At 44.5% G+C, this 24,998-nt stretch overlaps 1 protein-coding gene across 1 annotated transcript in view; it reads right to left on the bottom strand.

Annotated features, from left to right (window-relative positions):
- Nucleotides 1-24,998, bottom strand: part of TMEM130 (transmembrane protein 130) — a 236,468-nt gene that overhangs the window by 59,254 nt on the left and 152,216 nt on the right. The window contains exon 7 of the mRNA XM_086942397.1: nt 14,068-14,183. Coding sequence (XP_086798523.1) covers nt 14,068-14,183 — 116 coding nt within the window. The remainder of the gene's footprint in view (nt 1-14,067; nt 14,184-24,998) is intronic.

Genomic DNA, 24,998 nt, shown 5'->3' with positions numbered 1-24,998 from the left:
CCAGCGCTTAAAAGCACTATGCGTTCTAGTGGTATGCGATGTAAAAACCGCGTTGTAACAGCAGGCGTTGTAATAGCCTGCGTTGTAACGACACCAATCCAACTGATTTGTTTTTCTTAAGGAATAGATTGAATCTTGGAACTTTGAAGATGACTATGTTTAGTGAAATGGTGATTGCATGCCAATCGGTAATATGGCCGGGATGCCTGTCACCCCCTCCCAACACAATCCCCAAGAATGGGAAGACGGACGCAGTCCTGAACTTTTGGAAGGCGGGAGGGAGTTACCCTCCCGGCCGTATTTATTAAAATATGAAACAAAATTAAAACATAAAATAATAAGTTTCATATCATGTACAATTTTCATTTATTACATTTCGATGAAGACATGTTCATTGGCTAACCTTAACAAATCTCTAATACAAAGGTTTCCTAGCCGAGTCTAACATCCTGCAAATGCATACATTCTAAATTAAAATTGTACATCCTAGCATTACGGGCCAACGGCAAGGTCGTAACCGGTGTCAGATCCCTTCTACCAAAACTCTCGCCCTCACGGTGTGAGTGGCGGCCGCGCAGAGGACTGTACCCTCTGGGCCAACTCCAATTTCCCTTGTCTTGTTGGGGGCCCCCTATTTCAGCTCGACGCCATCTTAAAGGTCGTCCGAGCACCCGTGTGAGGTATCTGTAGGAAGGCAGCGTGGACTCCCCCCCCGACCCCACACTCTCTATCACATCCGCCGTCGCGGATATCCGGGCCCTGGGAAATTCGTAGGAGGGGCATATAGCCACCTCCTCCCCTGGAAGGGGCCTATGGCCGTCTCCCCCTAGGCGACCCATACTTAGTGGGTGCCGCCTCCCAGTGGGAGGGGCCAATGGCCGCCTCCCCCCGGGCTCTCCCATCCATAGTGGGTGGCGCCCCCCTCTAGGGACCTTGAAATTACTGCTCACCGATCATGACCTTACCGCCCGACTAAAAAATAAATACGACATTTGATTACCTACTAAGGGAGAAAACATCATCGTGTCTACTTGCATCATTTGTTTATTCCTAAAAGAAAACAGTACCTTCAGACATAAGTCCTATCTTTAAACTAGACATTCTTATACCACTAAACAGAGGGAAGAAGATGTTATCAGAGAAAAGACTTTATTGCAAAACTAACATTGCCATTAGGGGCTGGTGGGTGGGTCAAAATTGCTCCTTGTTCCGTTGAGGGCTCACGTGCAACGAGTGGGTGCAGCTTCCAAGCACAGGAACAAGAGGACGCTTCTTTGGATTCCCGCTCTCTTTATTCGTCTTCGGGAGGGCGTGAACCCTCCGCCGGTACGCCTACTGGGCGTGGCCATCGGTGTAGGTGTCTAGGACAACCCCTCTTGGGCGGGAAAAGGCGCGCCCCGACTACGCCGCTTCGGGCATACCAGCCATGACATGCCGCCCGCCCAAAATGGTTTCCCGGGAGGATCGGGGCCCCCAACCATACGTTCAGGGGGACCGAGTGGTCGCCCCTTTCCATATGGCCGGGATGCCTGTCACCCCCTCCCAACACAATCCCCAACAATGGGAAGACGGACGCAGTCCTGAACTTTTGGAAGGCGGGAGGGAGTTACCCTCCCGGACGTATTTATTAAAATATGAAACAAAATTAAAACATAAAATAATAAGTTTCATATCATGTACAATTTTCATTTATTACATTTCGATGAAGACATGTTCATTTGCTAACCTTAACAAATCTCTAAAACAAAGGTTTTCTAGCCGAGTCTAACATCCTGCAAATGCATACATTCTAAATTAAAATTGTACATCCTAGCATTACGGGCCAACGGCAAGGTCGTAACCGGTGTCAGATCCCTTCTACCAAAACTCTCGCCCTCACGGTGTGAGTGGCAGCCGCGCAGAGGACTGTACCCTCTGTGCCAACTCCAATTTCCCTTGTCTTGTTGGGGGCCCCCTATTTCAGCTCAACGCCATCTTAAAGGTCGTCCGAGCACCCGTGTGAGGTATCTGTAGGAAGGCAGCGTGGACTCCCCACCCCACACTCTCTATCACATCCGCCGTCGCGGATATCCGGGCCCCGGGAAATTCGTAGTAGGGGCATATAGCCGCCTCCTACCCTGGAAGGGCCTATGGCCGTCTCCCCCTAGGCGACCCATACTTAGTGGGTGCCGCCTCCCAGTGGGAGGGGCCAATGGCCGCCTCCCCCCGGGCGCTCCCATCCATAGTGGGTGGCGCCCCCCTCTAGGGACCTTGAAATTACTGCTCACCGATCATGACCTTATCGCCACAAGCCGGATAGTTGACCAGCTATCCGGCCCCCCCACAAACTCCTCCTAAAGGTCATGCTTCCTCAAACCCCTTAGCCATGCTATGAAGTCTCCTATGAGTAATACATTCCCCTCCCGGGACAAGTGAACCCCATCGTCGAGATACATGTGATCACCCCGAATACACCCATGCGGAATACTATGCAACTGTGCAGAGCGAAACAATCTCCCAATTTTGTTGTTAACCTTCTTCACCGAATGGTTCAGTGCTGACACTGAAAGGCCCCCCGGCCAAGCCCTTCTGGGAATCATGTGGGACCAGGCAATCGTGCACCCCGGGATTCTCCTTGCCAACCAGCTAACGGCAGACAAAACTCGCTTGAGTAATACTCGCCTACCGAGTGTCACCAAGTCATTGCCCCCCAGGTGTACTATGATTACAGATGGCGGTGACCTCTGCCGCCCTAAGAGACCCTCAAAAAAAAGATTCGAACTGGTCAATACAGAGCCCGCCCCTTCCGTGGAAGGCCACTCTGTACCCGTATTCCCCAGATGCGTGAGTCACGTCACCTGCTTTGAATACGTCCCCGGCGCGCCTCACGTATGAGTGGCCCACGACCCACACCACTCTCTCCTCAGCCGGTGATATCTGACCGCTGGTCCCCTGGTGCAGGGTCGCCTGCAAAGTCCGCCCCGCATGACATGCTCGCGAAACTGTAAATCAAACAGAAGACAAGAAGCGTGAGTGCATGTAACTTGACTTCACAACATGTGCAATCGCACATACCTTTTAAAACAATTCGAGGACCATCGTCGTAACTGTTTCACCTCTTCCGCACTCTGACCCCTGGCTGTAGCCTCAGTAGCAGCCCTTATCCTAAAGGAGTGGGTCCCAAAATCGCACGGGTCCATGCCCGCCGCCGCGATTGTCAGTGCTAGCACCCTCTGGAACTGAAACCTTGACAGGGGGGTGGCATCGATGTGTCTCAGCAAACCCCCACCCCATGTATCCGCCCTCAGTGCCAAGTATTCCTCAACGCACTTTATCGGGCACGTGGGGGACCCTCGCATGCGCTGGATAACAACACTGTTTCCCATAGCTCCCTGGTCAGTCTTGGACCCAGCTATCATGACTACCATCGAATCACCCCTAATTAGGATGTGATCCCTGCACAAGCCTCCCTCCACATCTTTTTTATTCTTTGCGACCAGTTCGCTCACCCGCATAGCCCCATGGAACGCTAATGCGAAAGCTGCCCGGAACAGAACTGCTTCGAATTAGGAGGAGCATGTCGTGACTAGTTTTGCCATGAGTAGGGACAACCTTTCTAAGCCAATCGGGCGCCTCTCGTCCTGCTTACGACCCTCGAGGCGCTGCCAGCCACGAAGGGCTTTTTTCGCCAAAAAGGAACCTGTCGGGTCTTTGATGCCATGCACCTGTGCCATGAATGAGATGGCCGCCCTGTGTCTATTGGCCATTGCCGCTGATCGGCCTTCTCTGTGCAGTGCTACCAGGAACCCAAGGAAGGAATCCTCCTGACCCCAGTTCTGACTCCCAGACGGACCCAAAAATGCACAATAGGAACAAAACGCTCCTTCGTATGCTTTCCTCGTCCTGGGGGCTAAGCTTGCTGCCACGAGGTCTTGTAATCCGGGGCACCGATTAGCCAGAGCGCTTCGGGGAATAGTGCTGCCACTAGGTCCGCTGTAGGTAGATAAACCCTGAACGCCTGCATGTGTGAACGAGAGAGTGCATCAGCCGCATGATTCAGTACACCCGGCACATGTTTCGCCCTGAACTGTACATTCAGCCTCATGCAAAGCAGCACAACTTCCTTCAACAATCTCAAGATCCATTTGCAGCCTGCTGCCTGATTGTTAATGCATTCGACGACAGTCATATTATCAGACCAAAATACCACAGAGCGGTCTCTGAACTCGTCCGGCCATGCCCTCAGAGCAACAAAAATAGGGAATAGCTCGAGGAACCCTATGTTACCTGTGAGACCGTTGGTGTGCCACCACGTCGGCCATGTTTGCGCCGACCATCGATTACCAAAGATGGCGCCAAATCCCACGCTACCCGCCGAGTCAGTCCACAAACCCAGCTCCTCTGAAGGCGCTGGCGGCTTGTTCCACACCACTCGACCGTTGAAGTCCGCCAGAAATGCCAACCAAATGCGCATATCCTGGCGAACCTCTGCAGACAGTCTCGTGCGGTGGTGTCCTTCCTTGAGACCAACCATAGCTTGTGCAATAGAGCGTGAAAAAGGGCGGGCCATTGGTATTACTCTCAAGGCAAAGTTAAGCTGACCCACTGCTTGCTGTAACTGGTGCAGGGTCACTTTCTCTTTACTCAGGCACAGTTCCAGGGAAGCCCAAAATTTCGCTACCTTTCCTACTGGCAGACGGAAACATCCCTCCACAGAATCGAGCTCAATTCCCAGAAACTCCAGTGAAGTAGATGGTCCAACCGTCTTACCTGGTGCCAATGGCACTCCAAATTCCTTCATGAGGATGCAAAAGTCTTGTGGTGCCTGCGCTCATTCCGTGTCGCCAGCTACACCCAAGAATAGAAAGTCGTCTAGGTAATGCATAACATGCCTATGCCCTGTGGCCTCGGTGAATGCCCACTCTAAGAAACAGCTGAATTTTTCAAAATAAGCACAAGAGATGGAGAAACCCATCGGCATGCATTTATCCATGTAGTAACGTCATTGGAACACAAAACCTAGCAGACGCTGATCCTGTGGGTGTACCGGGAGCAACCGGAACGGCGACTCGATATCTGATTTCGCCATCAGCGCTCCGGGGCCCAGGCGATTCAACATGGTGACGGCATCATCGAAGGATGCGTACCGCACCGAACAGACTCCTGGGTCAATCGCATCGTTCACTGAGAAACCCCTTGGAGCTGACAGATTATGGATCAGCCTAAATTCCCCCGGGTCATTTTTGGGGACCACTCCTAATGGGGAACAGATGAAATTCGCTACTGGCGGGTGCTGATATGGGCCAGCGACCCGGCCTAGGGTCACCTCTTTAGCAATCTTTCTTGCCACCACACCTGGATTATGTTGTGCCGAAAGCTGGTTTCTACAAAAAGGTTCCCCATGAAAATCCCCCGCCGGGATGTGGAAGCCATATGAGAATCCCTTCCTCAACACCCCAGCGGAGACATAATCAGGGTATTTGTTTAGCCAGGGAGTCATAGCCATGGAATGTCTGACATAATATCGACAGACAGAATATCGAAATACAAAAATATCGGCACAAAAATATCGACATCAAAAAAATCGGAGTCATATCTTCATAAAGGTAAGTACAAAAATATCGAAAAAATAATATCGTAGTACAAAAATATCGAAATTAAAATATCGTTTTTTAAAATGTATTATTAATAATGTAAAAATAATTTTAAAATACATATAATTTTACAAATATTAAATAAAAATATTAAAACAAAATTAAAACTAATACATATACATTTAAAATAAATAAAACACTTAATAATTTAATGTAATTTTCTTTTTTTTAATTTCATTTAATTGATTTAAGGTAAATATTTTTTATTTTTACCCTGTACGCCTGTACCCCAAAAACCCAAAACTGACCCTGAACCCTAAAAATATCCCTGTACCCTAAAAACCCAAAACTGACCCTGAACCCTAAAAATACCCCTTTACCCAAAAACTGAAAACTGACCCTGAACCCTAAAAATACCCCTTTACCCAAAAACTGAAAACTCACCCTGAACCCTAAAAATACCCCTTTACCCAAAAACTGAAAACTGACCCTGAACCCTAAAAATACCCCTTTACCCAAAAACTGAAAACTGACCCTGAACCCTAAAAATACCCCTTTACCCAAGAACTGAAAACTGACCCTGAACCCTAAAAATACCCCTTTACCCAAAAACTGAAAACTGACCCTGAACCCTAAAAATACTCCTTTACCCAAAATTAATTAAAATTATTTAATTATCAATTAATTATTAATTAACAATAACAATAAAGTAAATATATTAGCACATTAGCTGTAATTAATGTAATTAACTAATTATTATTAATTAATTATCAACTAATTAATAAATAAAAATATGTACAAAATTATATTAATTAATTAACTAATTAATATACATTAATTACCAATTAATTATTAATTAAAATATGTACAAACATATATTAATTAATTAATTATTATTACATTACTTCCCACCCTATTCCCCTATAAACCCATAACCCGCTACAGAACATATTTATCAGTAATCAATTAATTAAAAATTAATTCTCAATTAATTATTTAATAATTCCTACTAATTAATATTTAATTTAACATAATTAAATTACTTCCCACCCTATTCCCCTATAAACCCACAACCCGCTACAGTAGTAAAAGACAATATTTAATTAAATTACATGAAAAATAAATAATAAAACATAATAAATACAATATAATATACACCAAATTTATTAAAAAATTGATATTAGTAACATCGAAGTTATTATTTCGATATTATTGACATCGATATTTAAAACTTCGATATTACTGATATCATACTAATATCGATATTAAGACTGTCGATATTACTTACCTTCGATATTTTGTCCCATCGATATTTAAACTTCGATATAATTGTATATCGATATTTAAAAATCGATATTTTGTCTGTGTACCATAGCCGTGATATCAACGGGAGTGGGCCATTGTCCACAACGATCCCCCTCAGTCTTGTTTGGACCCTCCTCTACCTCCCGACCCGCTATTTTTTGACCTGCATGAACTCTCCGGGTGCGAGGAATTCCCACAACCTGCACACGCATGATTGAACTTACATGCCCCTTGCGGTCTGGTACAGTTGCCTCTATTGAAGCCCCAACAGACCTCCCGCTTTCCCCCATTCCCGCCGGTTCTTGGCTGGTGATCGCCACCGGCGCCCGCTCGAAAGGGCACCGCGGGCTGTTGGCGGGAAAACCCTGACCCATTCCCACCCGGCGAGGACGTCCTCGTCGCCCCAGGCAGGAGCTGCTTTTGCCAGGAAATCGAGTCGAGGCAATCCCATGTCAGAGATGAATCATACTCTTTCGCTTTGCGGAATTTCATATCGTAACTCATCCATTCATTCCCCTCATATGTTTCATAAAAATCCATTATACGTGCCTGATAACAAGACAGTTCGGGCAAAACCTCGGGCTTACGCTCGCCAATAATCGCAGTAAACATTGCAAAGGCCTTGGCCCAATTTGTTATTGTCTCATCCACCCTGAATCCCGCCATTTTTGCTCACCAGACACTCGGGTGCCATAAATCTTTCTGCGTCTTAGCATACTCCATCTCGCAATGGTCAGTCAACAACGAAAACATATTAACATACTTGTCTGCCCATATCAATTCTTTCGTGGCCAACGGGATATGTTGAAACACTTTCTCCCGTCTAGAGGGCAATGAGCCCTCCCCCGCCATTGGCAAAGCGAGCTTACCCGGTTCGGTCGCCGTTCCCGCCGTTTTCTCGATGCCGGCTTCCGGTCCTTCCGGGGTCACCTGTGGGGAGACAAGAGGGAGATTCGCCTTCGCAGCATCTCGCGACTGCCACAACTGCTTTATTAGTAACTTGGCCTCTTCGGCCGTGTCTCCGGGCGCCGTAGCACCCCCTGACTTTTTGTTAAGCCATGCGGCCAATTGGGTGGCCAATTCGGGAGGCATGTCCTCGTCGTTGGCGGGCGTAATCACAACCGGAATCGGTTGACCCGCGTCTGGGGTTGGTACCGGGGCATCAGCTGGCGTGTCAGGGCTGACCGGGGGCACGTCAGGGACCGGGACCTCCCCTGCCACACTCCTCTTGACCCGTCTCCCTCTACCCTCGGGGACGATTCCCGGCAATGCCGGGCCTATTACCTTCTTTGGGTTACCAGGCTTGTTCATTGCGGCCAGTTGCTTCTTAATGCCCGCCATATCACGACCAAGCGCTGGAACTTGACCGATGCTTCGTTCTATTCTCGTCATTCTGTTTACCAACATGCGGAGCACCTGGTCTGTCTCGGAACCCTTTCCTGCCTTCTTGCCAGACATGGTTTCGATTATCTACTCCGAGTCGATCAAGACGGTCCGGGACGCTTCTCTGCAAAGTCACTGAAAGAGAAACACAAGAATTATAAGTTCTCAAAATTTCTCCTTGTTCCGTCGAGGGCTCACGTGCAACGAGTGGGTGCAGCTTCCAAGCACAGGAACAAGAGGACGCTTCTTCGGATTCCGGCTCTCTTTATTTGTCTTCGGGAGGGCGTGAACCCTCCGCCGGTATGCCTACTGGGCGTGGCCATCGGTGTAGGTGTCTAGGACAACCCCTCTGGGGCGGGAAAAGGCGTGCCCCGGCTACGCCGCTTCGGGCATACCAGCCGTGACACGCCTCCCCCGCCCAAAATGGTTTCCCGGGAGGATCGGGGCCCCCAACCATACGTTCGGGGGGACCGAGTGGTCGCCCCTTTCCATTCTCTTCAAATCCAAATAATGGTTACCATCCGCCTGACTTTTGGTTCAAATGCATACACCTAGAAAGTAGCAACACTGATGCGGAACTGTGAATGCTGGAGATACGTAACATAAATTGTTTCTCTGAAGTCTTTACATTGTTTTCACTTATCCAGAAACAAAGAGTTTGGACACATTACATCTGAGGAAGATGATGTGCATAACGAGCGCCATCTAGTGGTCCTCAGCATATCACGCATTTAGGTCAGTAGAAATCGCCACCTACGTATGTATGTATGAGCTGGATTACGAGAGCCGCTGGGGTGTAGAATAAATTTATGAACGAAATAAACCTCAATATGCGAGAAAAGAATTTATTGTGTTCAAGGAATATCACTTTTCTGTACAAGGTAAGTCGTTTATAACGGCGCATAATACGCCATAACATTCATCGGACCTCTTCCACGGTTACACCTCAGCTGGCTTCACCTGCTGAAATTTATTGAGGGGGAAAACATGAAGGTGGAGTTTTTATCACACAAGTTAACACGTGCATAAACATCTAACCTCTCGTAATTGCGATCCCTGCTCAAACAGGTAGCACTCCTTATCAAGAGGTTTCTTTCCTTTCTATATACCACACTTTAGCCCTCAATGTTTTCTTATGAATACTGTCTCCCCTTTCCTGCACCTTGTTCCTGTGTCAGGAATTCAAACTCTGTTCCATATTTGCAAAATATCTACACAAAAAATAGGCCTTGGAGGCCTATGAGGGTGTAGTTTTTGCCTGATTCCTGATATTTTGTGCTATATTTACTAAGTGAAAAGCCAGCCATTATGCAATTACACCATTTGCAAAATTGGGAATGCATTCGGGCAAAAAGCCTGGGCCAGATGTATCTTTCTTTTAAGCCATGCAAGGCAGCAAAACTAATTGCTGCTCTTCTGTGCATGAAAGGGAGAGGGAAGGAATGTGCCATGACCCGTCCCTGTTTTCTGCCTGCGTGTGCAGCTAGAATTGTTTTTGTGCAGGAAGAGACACCTTCCTCCACAAAATCAATCTTCTGATGCTTTTTCCTCTAAGTGTACTGCAGAATGAGAAAACAGTGTGGAGAAATAAAGGGGCATATTATCAAGGGGGTTTATCACCGCTTTTGTGGCTTTAAAAGCCAAGAAAGAGGAGATAAAATTATCTCCATATTACCTAGCTGTCATTACCAGTTAGCGACAGCTAGTAGGAGATAGCGACCATCTTGGGCCCCGCTTTGCATGTCAGTGATATTTATCACGAATGACATTCAAAGTGGGAGTGCCAAGATGTTAGCGACTGGAAACAGTCGCTAACATCGCTATGTCCTATTACCAACTTTTGGAGATATTCGCACTTTTAGCGCGAATATCTCCAAAAGCTAACACCTGCCCCTGAGCAGTTCTTAGCCATGTTATCCAATGGGAGGTGGATAACATGGCTAAGAGCAATAGCTCGGTAATGCCTGAATATCGCGGACTTTTCAGCGATATTCATGTATTTCGGCCGATTTTTATCGCTAAGGAGATAAACCTTGATAATAGCAAGGTTCCTAAGCGATAAAAATCGCCGCAGCTCGGCCATAAAAATATCGCCGCTAAACCAACATAGTGATAATTATCGCTAGTTGTTGGTAATATGCCCAAAAAAAAATATTTCTCATTGCTGAGCTCCCCTGGGAAGAGGCAGCATTTTGACGACTTTCCAAGTTCAGCAGTATTGGTAAATATGGGAAAGCGCAAAAATCCATGGATGGGTGCGTGGGAACACGCATGCCCCACGCATGGAATTTCTTCCCAGGGCAGAGAAACGCAAAGCACGGTCTTGCGCTGCCTTGCATTACTCCAGATTTACTAAGCAACGCAAGGTGGCCTTCTGTTACTTGGTATATCTAACTTAGATATTGCGTTGTCCTTGCTACACCATGAACGACACTAGGGCATCACTATGCCATGATAAATCCACTGCTCTATTTCTGAAGCATGGGAAAAACATGAACCAACAGAATGCAAGAGGCTGTGGGCCACATCACACACGATTATGTGCTGTTTTTTTTAGCCCAAAACGTACCCTAGTGTCCAAAATAGAAATGTTGTTTAAGCATTTCACATAACTTTGCTCATTTGTTTTTAATTGTGATTCCTGCACTGGAAAGTATGCAAATTTTGTCTAGGACAAAAAAAATCTACACAAAGCATCTGAATTGAAATATTTTACACAGCCAGTGATTATCCTATAGGAAATGGCATGAATGTCCCGTGGTAGATCATTAATGGACACCTTGGACACCAAGGTCTTCAGAAACAAAGTTTTTCCTAATTTTTTTATGTAGCCCTGTGGCTGTTGTGGTTTAGGTATTTTTCACTATATGCTATTGCAGTAGGACTTTAACAGGAATTATGATTTAATTTATTGCTGAAAGTTTTGGAACGGATCCACTACCCTCATACAAACATCAGAGACAAATATACTGATGGCCCCATTTTTTACCCCAGAGATCTGATAAATGTACATTACCAAGAGCTGCACTATGTCAATATACCCAACGAATACGTAGGCCGTGTTACAAAAAACTGTGTCATTATTATACTAGTCTGATATTCAGGTATACTAAATATAAACGTATTGTTGGACTTGGCCCTTTTGGCAGGTTCAACCCTAAACTTTTTGCTTTTAAATGTGACCTGGTATTAGTTGTTTTAGGCTTCTGTGCACTTTAACACTGTGTCCCAGTGTAAAGTGTGTGCACGCAGTCTGAGTGCGTGTGGTGAGACTATCCTGCCCTCCCATAGAAATGCATGAGGATATATGTGTCCATGGTAGTTCCTGATGTGTGGGGAGTGCAGGGGCGAGTTTGGCATGTGCGCACTCGTGAGATTAAATGCTGCACAGCGGTGTGTGCAGATTTAATATGGCTAGTGTAGAAGTGCCACTTTTAGAAGTTGGCATGTCTGTGTGCAGTGAATGTGAATTGCCTGTCTGGCTGTGATTGGCTGGAGCTGGCTGGTGTGCCTGGCTCCATGAGTCAGGATGGGTCTGCCCAGTGGTGAATAGGGAGACCTGCATGAAGATGGGAAGGAGGAGTTTCACCTGGGACCTGAATAAGGCTGTGCCTTCCCTCCACAATGCTGGCTCCGCCCCTTGTAGTGCGTCTGATGTCCCTAGACTGTCCTGTGAATAGGGAGAGGGGCTGAGAAAAACAAAGTGCTCAAGAACCGGTTGTAACTGGTTCTCCCCCTGCCCTACAGCCTTAGGCAAAGGAAATGTGTATATAAAAAGGGGCTATGACCCCATGTAAAATGTTCTCTGGATCATGACTTGAGGGGGGTCTGCTGCTGGGCACCAGGAGGAACCGCCACAGGGGACTGCCTCCCTGCTGGAAGGCCCTGTGAGCTGACCCCTGGGCCCAGCCTTTGTCCGCCCTACCTTCTAAAAGACTTGTTCTTGGACTTTTAGCGCCTGGAAATGCTTTATTTTTCCTCCTGAGAAGCAACTTTGTTTTCAACTGCAGCAAAAAGCTGCAATCCCTTTCCAGAGGGAGTCCCCAGCGTGGGGATCCACCTGCCTTTGTGCTGCTCTTCAAGCAGGTGCCCACCCTGCATCTCTGTACTGGAAAATGCCGCCAGGGGCTTTGCATTTAAACGGGAGCTTACCCTGTACTGTGCCATAAAAAGTCACTGCAGCACTGCTGCGGTAACCAGGAAGTCAGGCAATCTGCCTGGGACAATGTAGGCGGGGCCGCGAGCTGAAACAGGTAACAGGCGGGAGCCTACCCCGCGCTGCTGAGAGGAAAAGCAGGCTGCGAGAACCAAAGCGGCGTTTGCACCCGGGGCCCCCGAGACGGACGGAGAACCCCATGGTGCAGAGTGAGAGAGGAGCAAGTGAGGGCCAGAGAGAAGAGCAGCAGCCAGTATGGAGGCAGGGCTCCCGTGTCCACGGAGAGAGCCCGCATGCAGCTGCCAAAAACTGGAGAGCCCAGCAGAGACTTCGCCCCGCGCCAGACAGCCCCGGTAATAGAGGCAGAGTAATAACTAAGTGTTATTTCTACTAAGTGCTGATTCTGAGTGGCCCTGTCTGGTGTAAATAATCCCCTGTAAATACTGCCCAGTGCCAGTTGGCACAGTGTAATTGTGTGATTATGATCTAATGTGTTTATGGTAATACAAAGGCTATTTTTATATATAACCTTGTGAGGAGTTCCTTTTTGGGGTATGCCTAGTGTGTTGCTGCTGTGTGTGTCTGTTGCGCAAATGCTTCATACATTGCCTCCAGGATAAGCCTTACTGCTCGTGCCAAGCTGCCAAGGGGGTGAGCAGGGGTTATCTTGGCGTGTAACTCCCTTGCCCTGGCTAGAGTGGTGGTTTCTGCCTGGCTTTGGCGCAAGCCTCAGTCAACCAGAAATCCCACTTCTAACACGTATCTGTAAATAAGAAACATCGAAGCACAATCACTCAAGCAATATCTACAAGAAAAGCTCTTCTTTCAATCATTATTAACAGTCTGTAAATTTATTTAGGAAAAATACCTCCAGCCTGGCTGATGAGGGAAGTTACCCCGAAACCGGTCCCAGAATGCTTATTTACGATCCAGGGAAGACTTTGCTTGGCAGTTCAGGCTGGACTGTACCCATGAGGCACAGGGTCAAGCCTGATTATATATGGCTGGGTCTGAACTGCGGTGGGGAAGTGACCTAAAGTACGATGATGGATTCAACACAGATCTGACTGGGGGTGAGTGTCTGAAAAGTTTCAGTGCTCCGTACATCATCTACTTGTGTTTGCTTTGTCCGCCCTAAGTTGGCTGGGTATGCCAAGACGTGGCTCCCTTGCTCACTTTGCCACTGGATTCAAACTAGCCTGGCTGATGAGGGGTGTTACCCTGAAACCGGTCCTAGGATGCTTGTTTCTGGTCCAGGGAAGACCTGGCTTAGCAGTTTGGGCTGGACTGTTCCCTTTAGGCAGATGGATCAAGACTGATTGCACCTAATTGCTGGATCTGAACTGGAGTGGCAAGTGAGCTAAACAATGGTGATGGATTCAATCCAGATCTGTGACTGGGGCTGAGTGTCTGAAAAGTTGCAGCAGTTCATCCATCATCTCCTTGTGTTTGCCCACCTAATACTTAAGACACGTTACAAAATCAGTGTCATTATTACACTAGTCTAATATTCAGGTATACTAAATATAAACATATCTGTAAATAAGGAACATCCAAGCACAAACTTAACAATCATTCAAGCCATATCTACAAGAAAAGTTCCTCTTTCAATCATTACTAACAGGTTGTAAATTTAATTAAGAAAAATACCTCCACATGATGCCTGTGATGTCTCTGGCTGCTTCTGAACATCATCGATCCAATCAAGCACAGGATCATCAGAATCACAGCAGCACAGGGCAGAACAAAGAGTGTCGGATAAACAGCTGTGCACAGATGGAAGGGAAACCTGTTAGCGTTTTAAGAAAGGGTCGTGGGACCAGCACTTTTTTTTGTAGATGTGGAGAACAATAGAGAACAGGCATATTTGAACAAGCATTTTAACAGCATCCCCGAGCAATTGCGTTGTTTCATGTGTCTATTGTTCATCCAAATTAGGGTAATCTAGGGCTCTCCACAAACTTGCTGGGCCTGATTCACAAAGGTATCTTACACTTTTGAGTATGTTTCCACTTTTGACTAAGGTTACTACTTTTTGATATTCGTAAACAGTGCTTTTCTAGTAATTTACACTTTTGTAGTTGTTCAAGCTTTTGAGGTAAGTCCAGCACTACACATGGCCAACCACTGGTACTGCAATACCCTGCCAAAGAAAATAATGGAGATAGGGACTTACAATGAAAGTGTAAAGTACTACAAAAGTTCAGTTTGTGAATAGCACACTGTAGTAAATTTTTTAGTACTACTTTAGTACTACAATATTTACTACAAAATGCAGTTTGAGAAACAGGCCCCAGGCCTTAGAACAGCCACAAATACACAGTAAACTAGGATTTCCAAAGAATAGGGTAAAAAAATGGTGTGAGAATGTTGCAATTAGTTTTACTGCTAGTGAAGGGTAGTGTAAGTGCCAAGAAAAGAAATGCTGTCAAACTTGGAAATAAATTGAATGTATCCAGTCTCCAGCAGACGTCATCATCATCAAAAAACCATTCACCACAAGCAAAGACAAAATTGCTACCACCATGGCTAGCTACTACTTTGAAACCTTCTAGCAATATAAATATAAATAAAAACCATTTAGCAATAAGAACAAGGCATTATTGAATGTAATCTAAAAGTTCTACAGCCTATGTCAGAATTCCCCCAGCGAAACAGCCTTTACAGTGCAGGCATTACCATGTGGCGCCTTTACCACGTATCATTTACTACGCACTGCCTCTACAAGGCAATGCTTTAATCAAGCATGCCTTTACCACGCATGTATCTTTACCACACATGAATTACAGTACAGCTAAATATATTTAGGGTATTGAGGTAAGTACCCCTAAGGGTACCCGTAAGTACCCCTTGAGGGTTTTGGTGTGGGTAGGAGTATAGGGAGGCAAGGGTATCTTTAGGGTTTAGGGGTGGGAAGGAGTATAAGCTAGTAACTTTAGCAAGGGTGTTTTTAAGGTTTATGGGTGGGTTGGGTCATTGGGTAGTAAGGGTGTTTTCAGGGTTTAAGGGTGGGTGATGGTTCTCTGATTGGTAAGGGCGTTTTTAGTGTTTAGGTGTGGGTAGGGGTATAGTGTGCTGAGGGTGTTTTTAGGGTTTATAGGTGGCTAGGGATATAGGGTGGTAAGGACATTTTTAGCGATTAGGGGTTGTAGAAGCATAGGGTGGTAAGGAATTGGTGGTAAGGTATTTTTTAGAGGTCTTAGGTGGTAAGGGGGTTTTCAGGGATTAGGGGTGGGTAGGGGTATTGGGTGTTAAGGGTACTTTTTAGGGTTTAGGGTGGGTAGAGATATAGAGTCATAAGGGATTTCAAGGGTTATGATGAGGGTAAATAAAGATATAAAAGTGGGTTACAATTAATATATGTGTATACATATATTTATATATATGTATATGTATATATATATATATATATATATATATATATATATATATATATATATATATATATATATATATATATATATATATATATATATATATATATATTCCATATGAAATGTTGATGAGAAGGATGCCACAGGCTAGCGAGTCAGGCTTGGTCGCAGAGTCACTGCAAAATATGCACATGAAAACTCACGAGGTAATTACTACATGAAAAGCAAGCCTCTCCAGTCGGGAATATGTGAAAAACAAATCCCTTTATTGCAGCAGGTATTTCATGAAGTGGCACTACGCATCTTACTCACATGCCGTTTATGCGAGTCGGTTACTGCTGGGTTTAAATAGACTGAGATAGTAAACAGTAAGGTAGGACTAGCCATGCACATTTCATTGATGTAACATCACTTTAGATATACTTCCGTTTCTTAAAGCCACTTAGAGATCAATTTATAAACATCTTCTTAATGGTATTAGACAAATGCATAATTACTCAAATGTGCAAATGGGTTAGGCTCTAGTCAACGTGTGCCATCAATTACCAGATTTCAAGGTCCTATATATCTATCTATCTATATATATAGCCATTTGATGAAATTTTTCAAAAGTACTACACCTGTCACAACAGCCTCTGTCTGGGAAGTTCCAAGGTGATTCGTCAAGTGGGGTCGAGAAAAAGGTCGGTCCCAGAAAGCATTTTCCCTATGCAATTTCCCATAGGAATTTCAGACACTACTACAACCCAAACCGCTGAACGGAACTACATTACATTTGGCAGAAAGACAGCCCTTGGTCAAGAAGGATCTCTTTGTAATTTGATGTAAACCCATACAGTGGTTTTGGATTTATTAAATAGAAGCGATGTATGTATGTCTAGGGACAGGACCCTCTGCGGAACCGACAGATCTCATTAGGAGATCTAATTTGCAGCTATCACAGGGTGCAGGGATAAACTGCACCTCCCATTTTACAATGGGAGCATGCATTCTGGCAGGTTTATGGCCGGAATGCATGCTCCCACTGTAAAATGTAGGAATGCGACCACCTTAATGGGCTAGTTGAGGTCGCCGACCGGGTGTCACATGGCCCCATGACTGAAACGATGTTGGGAGGAGGCAACTCCTCCTGACATTGTAATCAGCCCCTAAATCTGCTCCCAGCGGGTGAGAGCATGAAAGATGCTCACGCCTGCTGGGAGCGTACTTTTTATCTGTTTCCCTGCCCAGACTGAAGCTGGGAGGGAAACAGATTAAAATATTACTGGCACCTGAATGGAGCAACATTTTTAGCTGTTCCCTGCTGTAGAGAACAATTCCAGCTCCTGATGGAAGCAAGGCGCTGGCAGGGACCACAGGAGCATTAGGGCTCCCTGTGGCCCAAAAAATAGTGAATTTGGTGCCCTGCATGGGGTTCAGGTCACCCACCCTTTATTAGCCAGACCCCAGGGAATGGGGTCCGGGCTGAAATCAGCCCAGGTAGGGGGGTTGCGTGTCCACCTCCCTATTTAAAAAAAAGTGAACTATCAGAAGGGATGTGTTCCCTTAAGCAAAATTGGCCAGAGGAGAGGGCTGCATGCCCCTTCCTCCTTTATAATATAGCTGGACTCCCCAGGAGGGAGCTTTGTGCCCTCCTCCCCCATAACTCGAACAGTGGGCCCCAGAGGATGGGGTCCCTGGGGCCATTAATGGACTGGGGAGGTGGGCCACATACCCTCCTCCCTTAGGAAAATTTGGATGGGGTCCCTCAGGCAGGCGGGGTGTGTTCCCCCTACCAGGTTGGCTACCATTAGAGGGGTTAGTCGTTGCCAGGCCCTGTGACCAAACCCCACTGCTCACAGCTTTTTATGGTGTTGGCTGCATGCTGGGGATTGGCTGCCCAAACTTTTCAAACTTTGCATATGTGCTGTACTGCGCACATATTAACTGGAAAAAGTTTTAAACTATCTCCAAGCATGGTCTTTTTAAAACTTTACAAAAACTATGCTGAACATCACGCAGACACCCTTGCACTATGGTGCAAACTATTATTCTACACAAAATATGAATATTAAGGCCCCATAACTTTTTATAAATGCTGGACTCTATACCACAGCTAGCTCACATTGTCTCAATGGACATCGCTAGGTTAGAGTACCTCAAGCCTGACGGGGCCCAAAGGACCTAACCAACATTAGTCGCATGGTACTCAGCAAGCTGTGCCAAATAAATTCTAGAAAAAAAAGACACATTAAGAGAACGAGGGATCAAAATATCCCAGAATTGGGTGAATGCATATCAAGCACAGTTCAGTATCCCCCCAATGGGCCATGATAAATAGATCATATGTCCATCAGCAAAAACAGTGCTCTTCAACCAATTTTAAAAAGCTCACTGAGGAACAAGGAAACAATCCAGTCCAATGGAGATATGAATCCATTAATGTTTACCATCACCCACCAGACAATCTCGCCGATAGAACAGTATAAATGGACCAACACCTCAACTTCAGCTTGCATTGGTGCAAGCTGGCTTTTGGCAGCAATAATTTCATTCATCAAAAAGTGAATAGCCCCTGTAAGATGACCATCACTCCAATCAACGTAACCAAGCTACAAATCTGTTTGTGGAATGTCTACAGAAGAAAATGACAGACTTAGACGAAATACAACGTAATCATTCTACAGGAGACTTGGAGTCTATCTCCAATATCATTGGTAGGCTTCATTGAAGTAATCAACGCAGCTCAGAAAAAGAAAAAGGCAGATCTAAGGGAGAGTTGTCTATATACATTTCTTCCAGTCTACCAGCTATGGGGAAACTTTGCACAGCGTCAACTTAAAAAAAACCTAAGGGGCATATTCACAAGGGGATATCGCCAACAGAGCGTCACTTTTAGAGATGCTCTGGTGGTGATATCCCCTTCTCCTTATTTACAAAGTGGCGCTAATCCACTGAATATGGCTTAACGCTGCATTGTAAATAAGGCACCTTTTTCTTGAAAGGGACGTGCAATGAGTGTTGCAGTGGGCATTCCTCTGCAATACCCACTGCTTCTAGATGCTGTCCCATCTTTACAAGGATATGCCGCCACCTCTGTTTGATTCTCTGCCCGGGCTCCGGCTCACACGGCTCCCGTTTCGGGCGCTTTTGCCACCCACTCGCCTTGCCAGCTTTGCCCACCTGCTTGCACCGCCACCGCCATCTTTACAAGGATGACCATGGAATACTTGGTCTTTGGATTGCGATATAAGACGAAATTATTCATTTTTCCTAGGATTTTGCTCTTTATTTTTGTGCTGCATTCTGCAGCACACACTGAAACAGCAAATCACCTGTAAAGATTGTTCCCCTTCCTGCACATAAACAATCACCCCAGCAGTACAGGCCACCTTGCAACATGCTAGTGCTGGCAACTTTTTAAGTGCTAGCGCTAGGGAAACATAGGGGTGCACTGTAGTTTTTTTAAAACACATCCCTGCATTTAAAAAAATGTTGGAGCGCTGTGTTACCAATTTTTGAGTAACACCACGCTCTGACATTTTATTGTAAATATCCACCTGAATTGGAACGGGATGCTCAGTGACAGTATAATGGACAGTTGGTACAATATGTTTAAACTACTACAACAAACAATATCCCTGAAACCCAAGAATGGTAAAGTTTTAGGCCAAACATTTGACCAGATACACTGTCAAAACCCACACACACACTGGTCATTAACCCAAGACAGTGCCAGCACTCCGCCACTCTGAGGCTGGCAAAAGAGGAAATAAACTGAGAATTAAGATGCTCTAAACAAAACCTACAGCTAGCAAGCACAAATCTGACTAGAATTTAATAAAGCAACTAAAGGTGGATTTTTTTATTTGTGTTTTAGCTTTTTCATGCAGAGACAGCTTTGCTTGACCAAATGCTATGGCTTGAAATTACAAACACAGGGCAGAAAACATCTATAAATCACTAATTTATTGAGTCATTAGCCTACTTGCAAGCTAAAGGCCTATGGAATACCCACGTCACTTTCAGCACTTTGAAAAAGATACGGGGCATGTTGTCGGAGCATGGCTTTAGGCACAAAGTGCTAACTCCATGATCTGTCATTCCCAAAACGCTGGGATGAGCCATATTTACAAAGATACGGCACATTCCTGCGCTAAATTAGGCTGCCTAGCACCAATGCAAGCACCCTTGCACCATAGTACAAGGGTGCCTGTGTTGAGGGAATTATTGTTTATGTGCAGGAAGGTGTCCCTTCCTGCACATAAATAATCACTAAATGGAGATTTGAAACTTCTATGTGTACTGCATTGTCCAATGTGTAGCAAACATAGAAGTTGCAAAAATTCATTTTTTTTATGATTGTTTATGTGCAGAAAGGGACACCTTCCTGCACGTAAACAATAATTCATGGCGTTTTTATGTTTCAATGTGTGCTTCACAGTGCACCCCACATAGAAACAGCAAAAACCAGGAGAAATAATGCATTTCTCCTCGTCTTGCCATGTCAAAAGCAGGTTTTTCCTGGTCCTATTTTTGGCACTGCTGCCTATTTATGCCATCCTTGTAAATAGGGGGCAGCGTCACAATCAATCGCTGTTGTGGCAGAATGCCCACCAAAACACCCATTACCCACCCCTTTCACGCTAAGTATAGCAGGAAAGGGTGCCTTATTTACAAGGCGGCGTTAAACCATGTTAAGTGGCTTAATGCCGACTTGTAAATAATGCGAAGCCTCTGTCGCCACAGGAACATCATTAAAAGCGACATTCGTGTTGCGATATGGGCTTGTAAATATACAGCTTTTTTCTTTCTAGGAACATCTGTACACAGTCACTGCTGGAGGGCAAGCAGGAATTGTCAGAATATGCCCACACCGGTACGCCCCAAGGAAAAACTACAAAGCATACATTTTGTTATATCACCTGGGAGGAATTCCAACCCTAGACTTAAACTCAGCATCCTTCAGCACTGTGGACTGTGCAGATACTTCAAGGAAAGAGAGCACATTTTGTGTGCCTGTCCCGCTTTGTCAACACTGAGAAGAGTATGGTTAATACAACTGTTTAACCTGAGGTCCCTCCACTCATGCATGCACACAGTAGTAGCCTGAATTCAAGTTGAGAACATCCACTTGAGTGCTCGCTTTGTAAAATTCCTGATCTGGGTAGAAAAGAGCTAGGCAATATTTGTAGGAAATTAACTTTCATTGGGTGTATATCTTCCTTTTAACATACATGTTCATCATTTTTTTAATTTTGTGTTATATGCAATGGTTTTAATTAACTGGCATAACATACATTTTTAGATTTAGATTTTTGGCTGCAAAGTTGTGTGAGTGATGTCAGGCAGCCTATAGAGAGCCAAAGAAGGGGAGACAGCAACAGTGCCATGTCTTAGTAGATATGATATGTCGCTGTCCTGTTCTCTCCCTTTCATTCAAGCAGAAAAGCAACTTTGGTTGCAGCTTTGTGCTGTATGAAAAAATAGTACTTTTGCCCTGCATGTTGGTCTAGTAGCCCCCTCTGGTGAACATATCTCCAGCCATATAAAATGTAATGTAGCATTACATTGGTAACTATTTGCTATCAAAGATCTTTTAAAAAATGTATAGGTGATTGTAGCTGAAAGGTTCAGTGGTGTATTAAAACTAATTTTACCTGTTACCCTTATTGTAGTAACGTGATATGCATTACATTCTCCCTGAGCTCATCTGCCTTACTGTTCAAAAGCCATACATATTTTTTACTAGGGTTACATTCAATTCACAAATTTTGCTGGTGCCACTTTAGAATAAAGCACGTTATAGCGTGTGCTTTTACTTCGCTGTAGTTCACAACGCGGTTGTCACAACAACTGCGTTGTTACAATGCAATGCCGTTTCAAAGCAAGTCATTACATCGACTTGCAGTAAATGGCGCCTTTAACGTTAGGAATTTATAATTTACTATCCCAACTCTAGCCTACACAACAGTATGGAAGATGTTGGAATAGTAAATTATACTATTCCTTATTTTAGAGCGCCATCTACTGCAAGTCGATGTAATGGCTTGCATAGTAATGGCATTGCGTTGTAAAGGCATTGCGGTCTAATGACCACGATGTAAAGGTTGTTTCCCACCACTTTACAGTTGCAGCATTAAAGCGTTGACTAGATAGTGCCCAAGATGGGAAAGTGAGTACTATGTTTACTGCCAAGTAGGACATCTCTGACAGAATACAATCTGTATCATGATTTTTCATTTCAGAGTAATCCAGTAGCTTGATGCTTCTAATGGTGGTTATATTGGTATATGATGATGGATATTTGGGTCCATGATTGTGGGTGACAGAAGTTAAATTGTTGGTGTATTGATGGTGGGTGTGTGGTTGTCTGATAGCATATTTCTTGGTGTATGATGGTGGGTGTGTAAGCATATGATGGTTGTATGGGCGTCAGATGGTGGGTGTGCTGCCGTATGGAGGTCGTTGTGTGGATGTATCATTCTGGGTGGGTTTTCATCAGTCTTCAGTTCGGCGGTCACCAGATGGTCGTCATGTAGTCAGACAATCTTCAGGTTGTCATCAATCTTCAGCAAACACCTCGAAGCTCATCTTTTTAAACATTTCATAACACAAGCTCCACTTTACATCTAAGACCACTTTTGTAACAATGCACCCAAAATAAATCTGTGAGTTTTACAGATACTACCCTTTCCCAGTCTAGATGTTATCCCAAGTTGTCTTAGTTTCATGGTTGAAATGTAAACTGCTCTCATATCACTTGGTCCAAGTGCGCCATATAATGATGCAAATAAATGAAATAAATGAACAGTAGGAGCGTGGCTGTTCGATAGTGATTGTGTTGATGTTTTAGGGAGTGCTTAGGCAAGGCTCCCAGTTTTCTGTTTTTACTGATTTTTACAGATAAATACAGACAGAAAACAATGTGTTTCCTGGCTGTATTTATGTTTAAAAGTGGAAAAATACAGAAGATTGCTGCTTCTTTAGAGTGACTCTCCATGTTGTCCATCATGAATTCCAGGTCAACAGCTGAGCTAATAGACAGCATTGGGGAGTTAAAAAAGGATGAGATTTCCTTAAATACATACATATGTTAATATATATTTGTATACACTGTTAATATGTACCTGTGGTTGTAGAGATGTGTTATAATTGGCTGCTTTATTTGCTAAAACAAGATTGGTATCGAAGTAGGAGTGCATGGTCAAGTCAATAAATGTGGAATTATACAATTGTATGACTCCATTTATTCTCAAAACACAAAATAAATATGTATAAATACCAATAGAATAGTCAAAAAATTAATATGGATAAATTTAGACTGGAATATTAAAAAAATATATAACAGAAAACCGGGAGCCCTATGTATAATGGTTGCTGGGTTGGCATATAATAGTTTATGTGTTGTTGTATGATGGTGGGTGTCTCTGTATTTTATGATGGGTTTATTGGTGTATTTTGCTGTGTTGGATTGTGGGTGTGTAGGTATTTGGTGGTGGAAGTTAATATAGCCTTATACCCCCGTAGCGGGCTATACCGGCTATTAAAGGCCTGCTGAATCGTTAAAGGCCCGAGCCAAAGGCGAGGGACTTTAACCAAACAGCGGGACTTTAATAGTCACATTGCCCTGCTATGAAGGGCTATAAGGCTATTAGAACATTCTGCCACTAGAGGGCAGAATGTACTAACAAATTAAACAAAGGGTTCTCGAACCTCAAGGGGATATAAATCCCCTCGAACTTCGAGAAGCCTTTGTAGAACATTGGAATGTTGCTCTGCGGGCCTTTACCGGCCCATAGAAGCAGGGAGCACTCCATTGTCTGCAATGGAGCTCCCAACATTCCTTTTTTTTTTAACAAATCTTTATTAAGATTTTGACCCTTTTTCTCTTTTTTTTTTACAACGTGGTTAACCCCCCCCCCCCCCCCCCCTCCCCTTACAACCCCTCTTCCCGGTACAGGCAACATTTTGGAATATTTGAAAATTGACAATAAAAATAAAGAGTTATAAAGAAAAATGGAAAAATACAAGCTTCGAAGAGTAAAAACAATAAGAAATACATAATAACATTCCTAAAGCACTTGATATATCTCGACATTCCAATGTTCTAATTTATCATATGGACGTGTACCTATGATGGTGTGTACAAGGCCATATGAAGGTGTGTGGATGTATGGTGGTGGTGATGTTTTTGTATGATGGTGAGTGTTAAGGCATGATGGTGCTTGTGTAGATGTCTGATGGCGGGTGTGGGCATTTGACAGTATGTGTGTAGGCTTTTGATGGTGGGTGTGTTGGCATATTAACAGGTTATGCATGTATACCAGTAGGTGTCTGGTGGAATACGATGGTGGGTGTGCGGAGGACATTTGATGTTTTTAACCAGCCCACTTTGCACAAGTTTGGGGGTTTGACATTTTCTACAACTGAACTTTTCCATAGGTAGGTTTTAATATTTTACACACACCTCCCTTGGACAAAGATGAAGTTTGTGGGATTGCAGGTGGTTTAAAGTATTTTTTAACTCTATCCCAATGTTCACGTACTGCTAGACAGATTCTAAAACATGCTGCCATTTACATTTTAACTATACACCCCCGCCATTGTATCTAAGAACAAAGGTAATGTGTGCTCCGCACCCCCACCCACCTTGCACCATTTGTGCGTGGAGGGGGCGGTAGGGGCTGAGCTACCTTTATCCGCCACTGCATTGCCCAGGGGTAGGTGTTACTTTTTAGCACACATCCACCATATCCAATTTCGGAGGTATGGGCCAAGATGATTTTTAAAGGTGTTTCCATGTTGATATTAATAATCGACACAACATTAAAAAAGTAAACAAGAGCATGGAATTGTCTCATTTGTTAACATATATTTTGTTCACACGTAGCTCAAATGTATTGTGTTCTTAATTTTCTCGGTTTAATACGTTTTCAATAAGCACCACACGCTCACCTAAAGTAAATACAAGCACCAATAACCACATTGTCCTGATGCCTTAGCTGGGATAGCAGACGGCAGTGACCTCATGACTTGAGATTTACACATTTGTGAGGTGTACAAATACAATGAGATTTCAAAACTAACGTGATTGTAAAACAGGATTCTACCCATACGTGCTTATAAAAAAGAAAGTGCCAGTGAATCCCTGGAATGTTGTAAGAACACTCTCTGAGCAAAAATGAGGTTTTGATTGTGCTGCGCGCGCTGCTCATTCATTTTTTT

The sequence above is a fragment of the Lissotriton vulgaris genome, chromosome 10, assembly GCF_964263255.1.
Source record: "Lissotriton vulgaris chromosome 10, aLisVul1.2, whole genome shotgun sequence".
Classification (NCBI taxonomy): Eukaryota; Metazoa; Chordata; class Amphibia; order Caudata; family Salamandridae; genus Lissotriton; species Lissotriton vulgaris.
The sequence above is the reverse complement of the archived record's forward strand: the minus strand, read 5'-3'. Positions and strand labels throughout refer to the sequence as shown.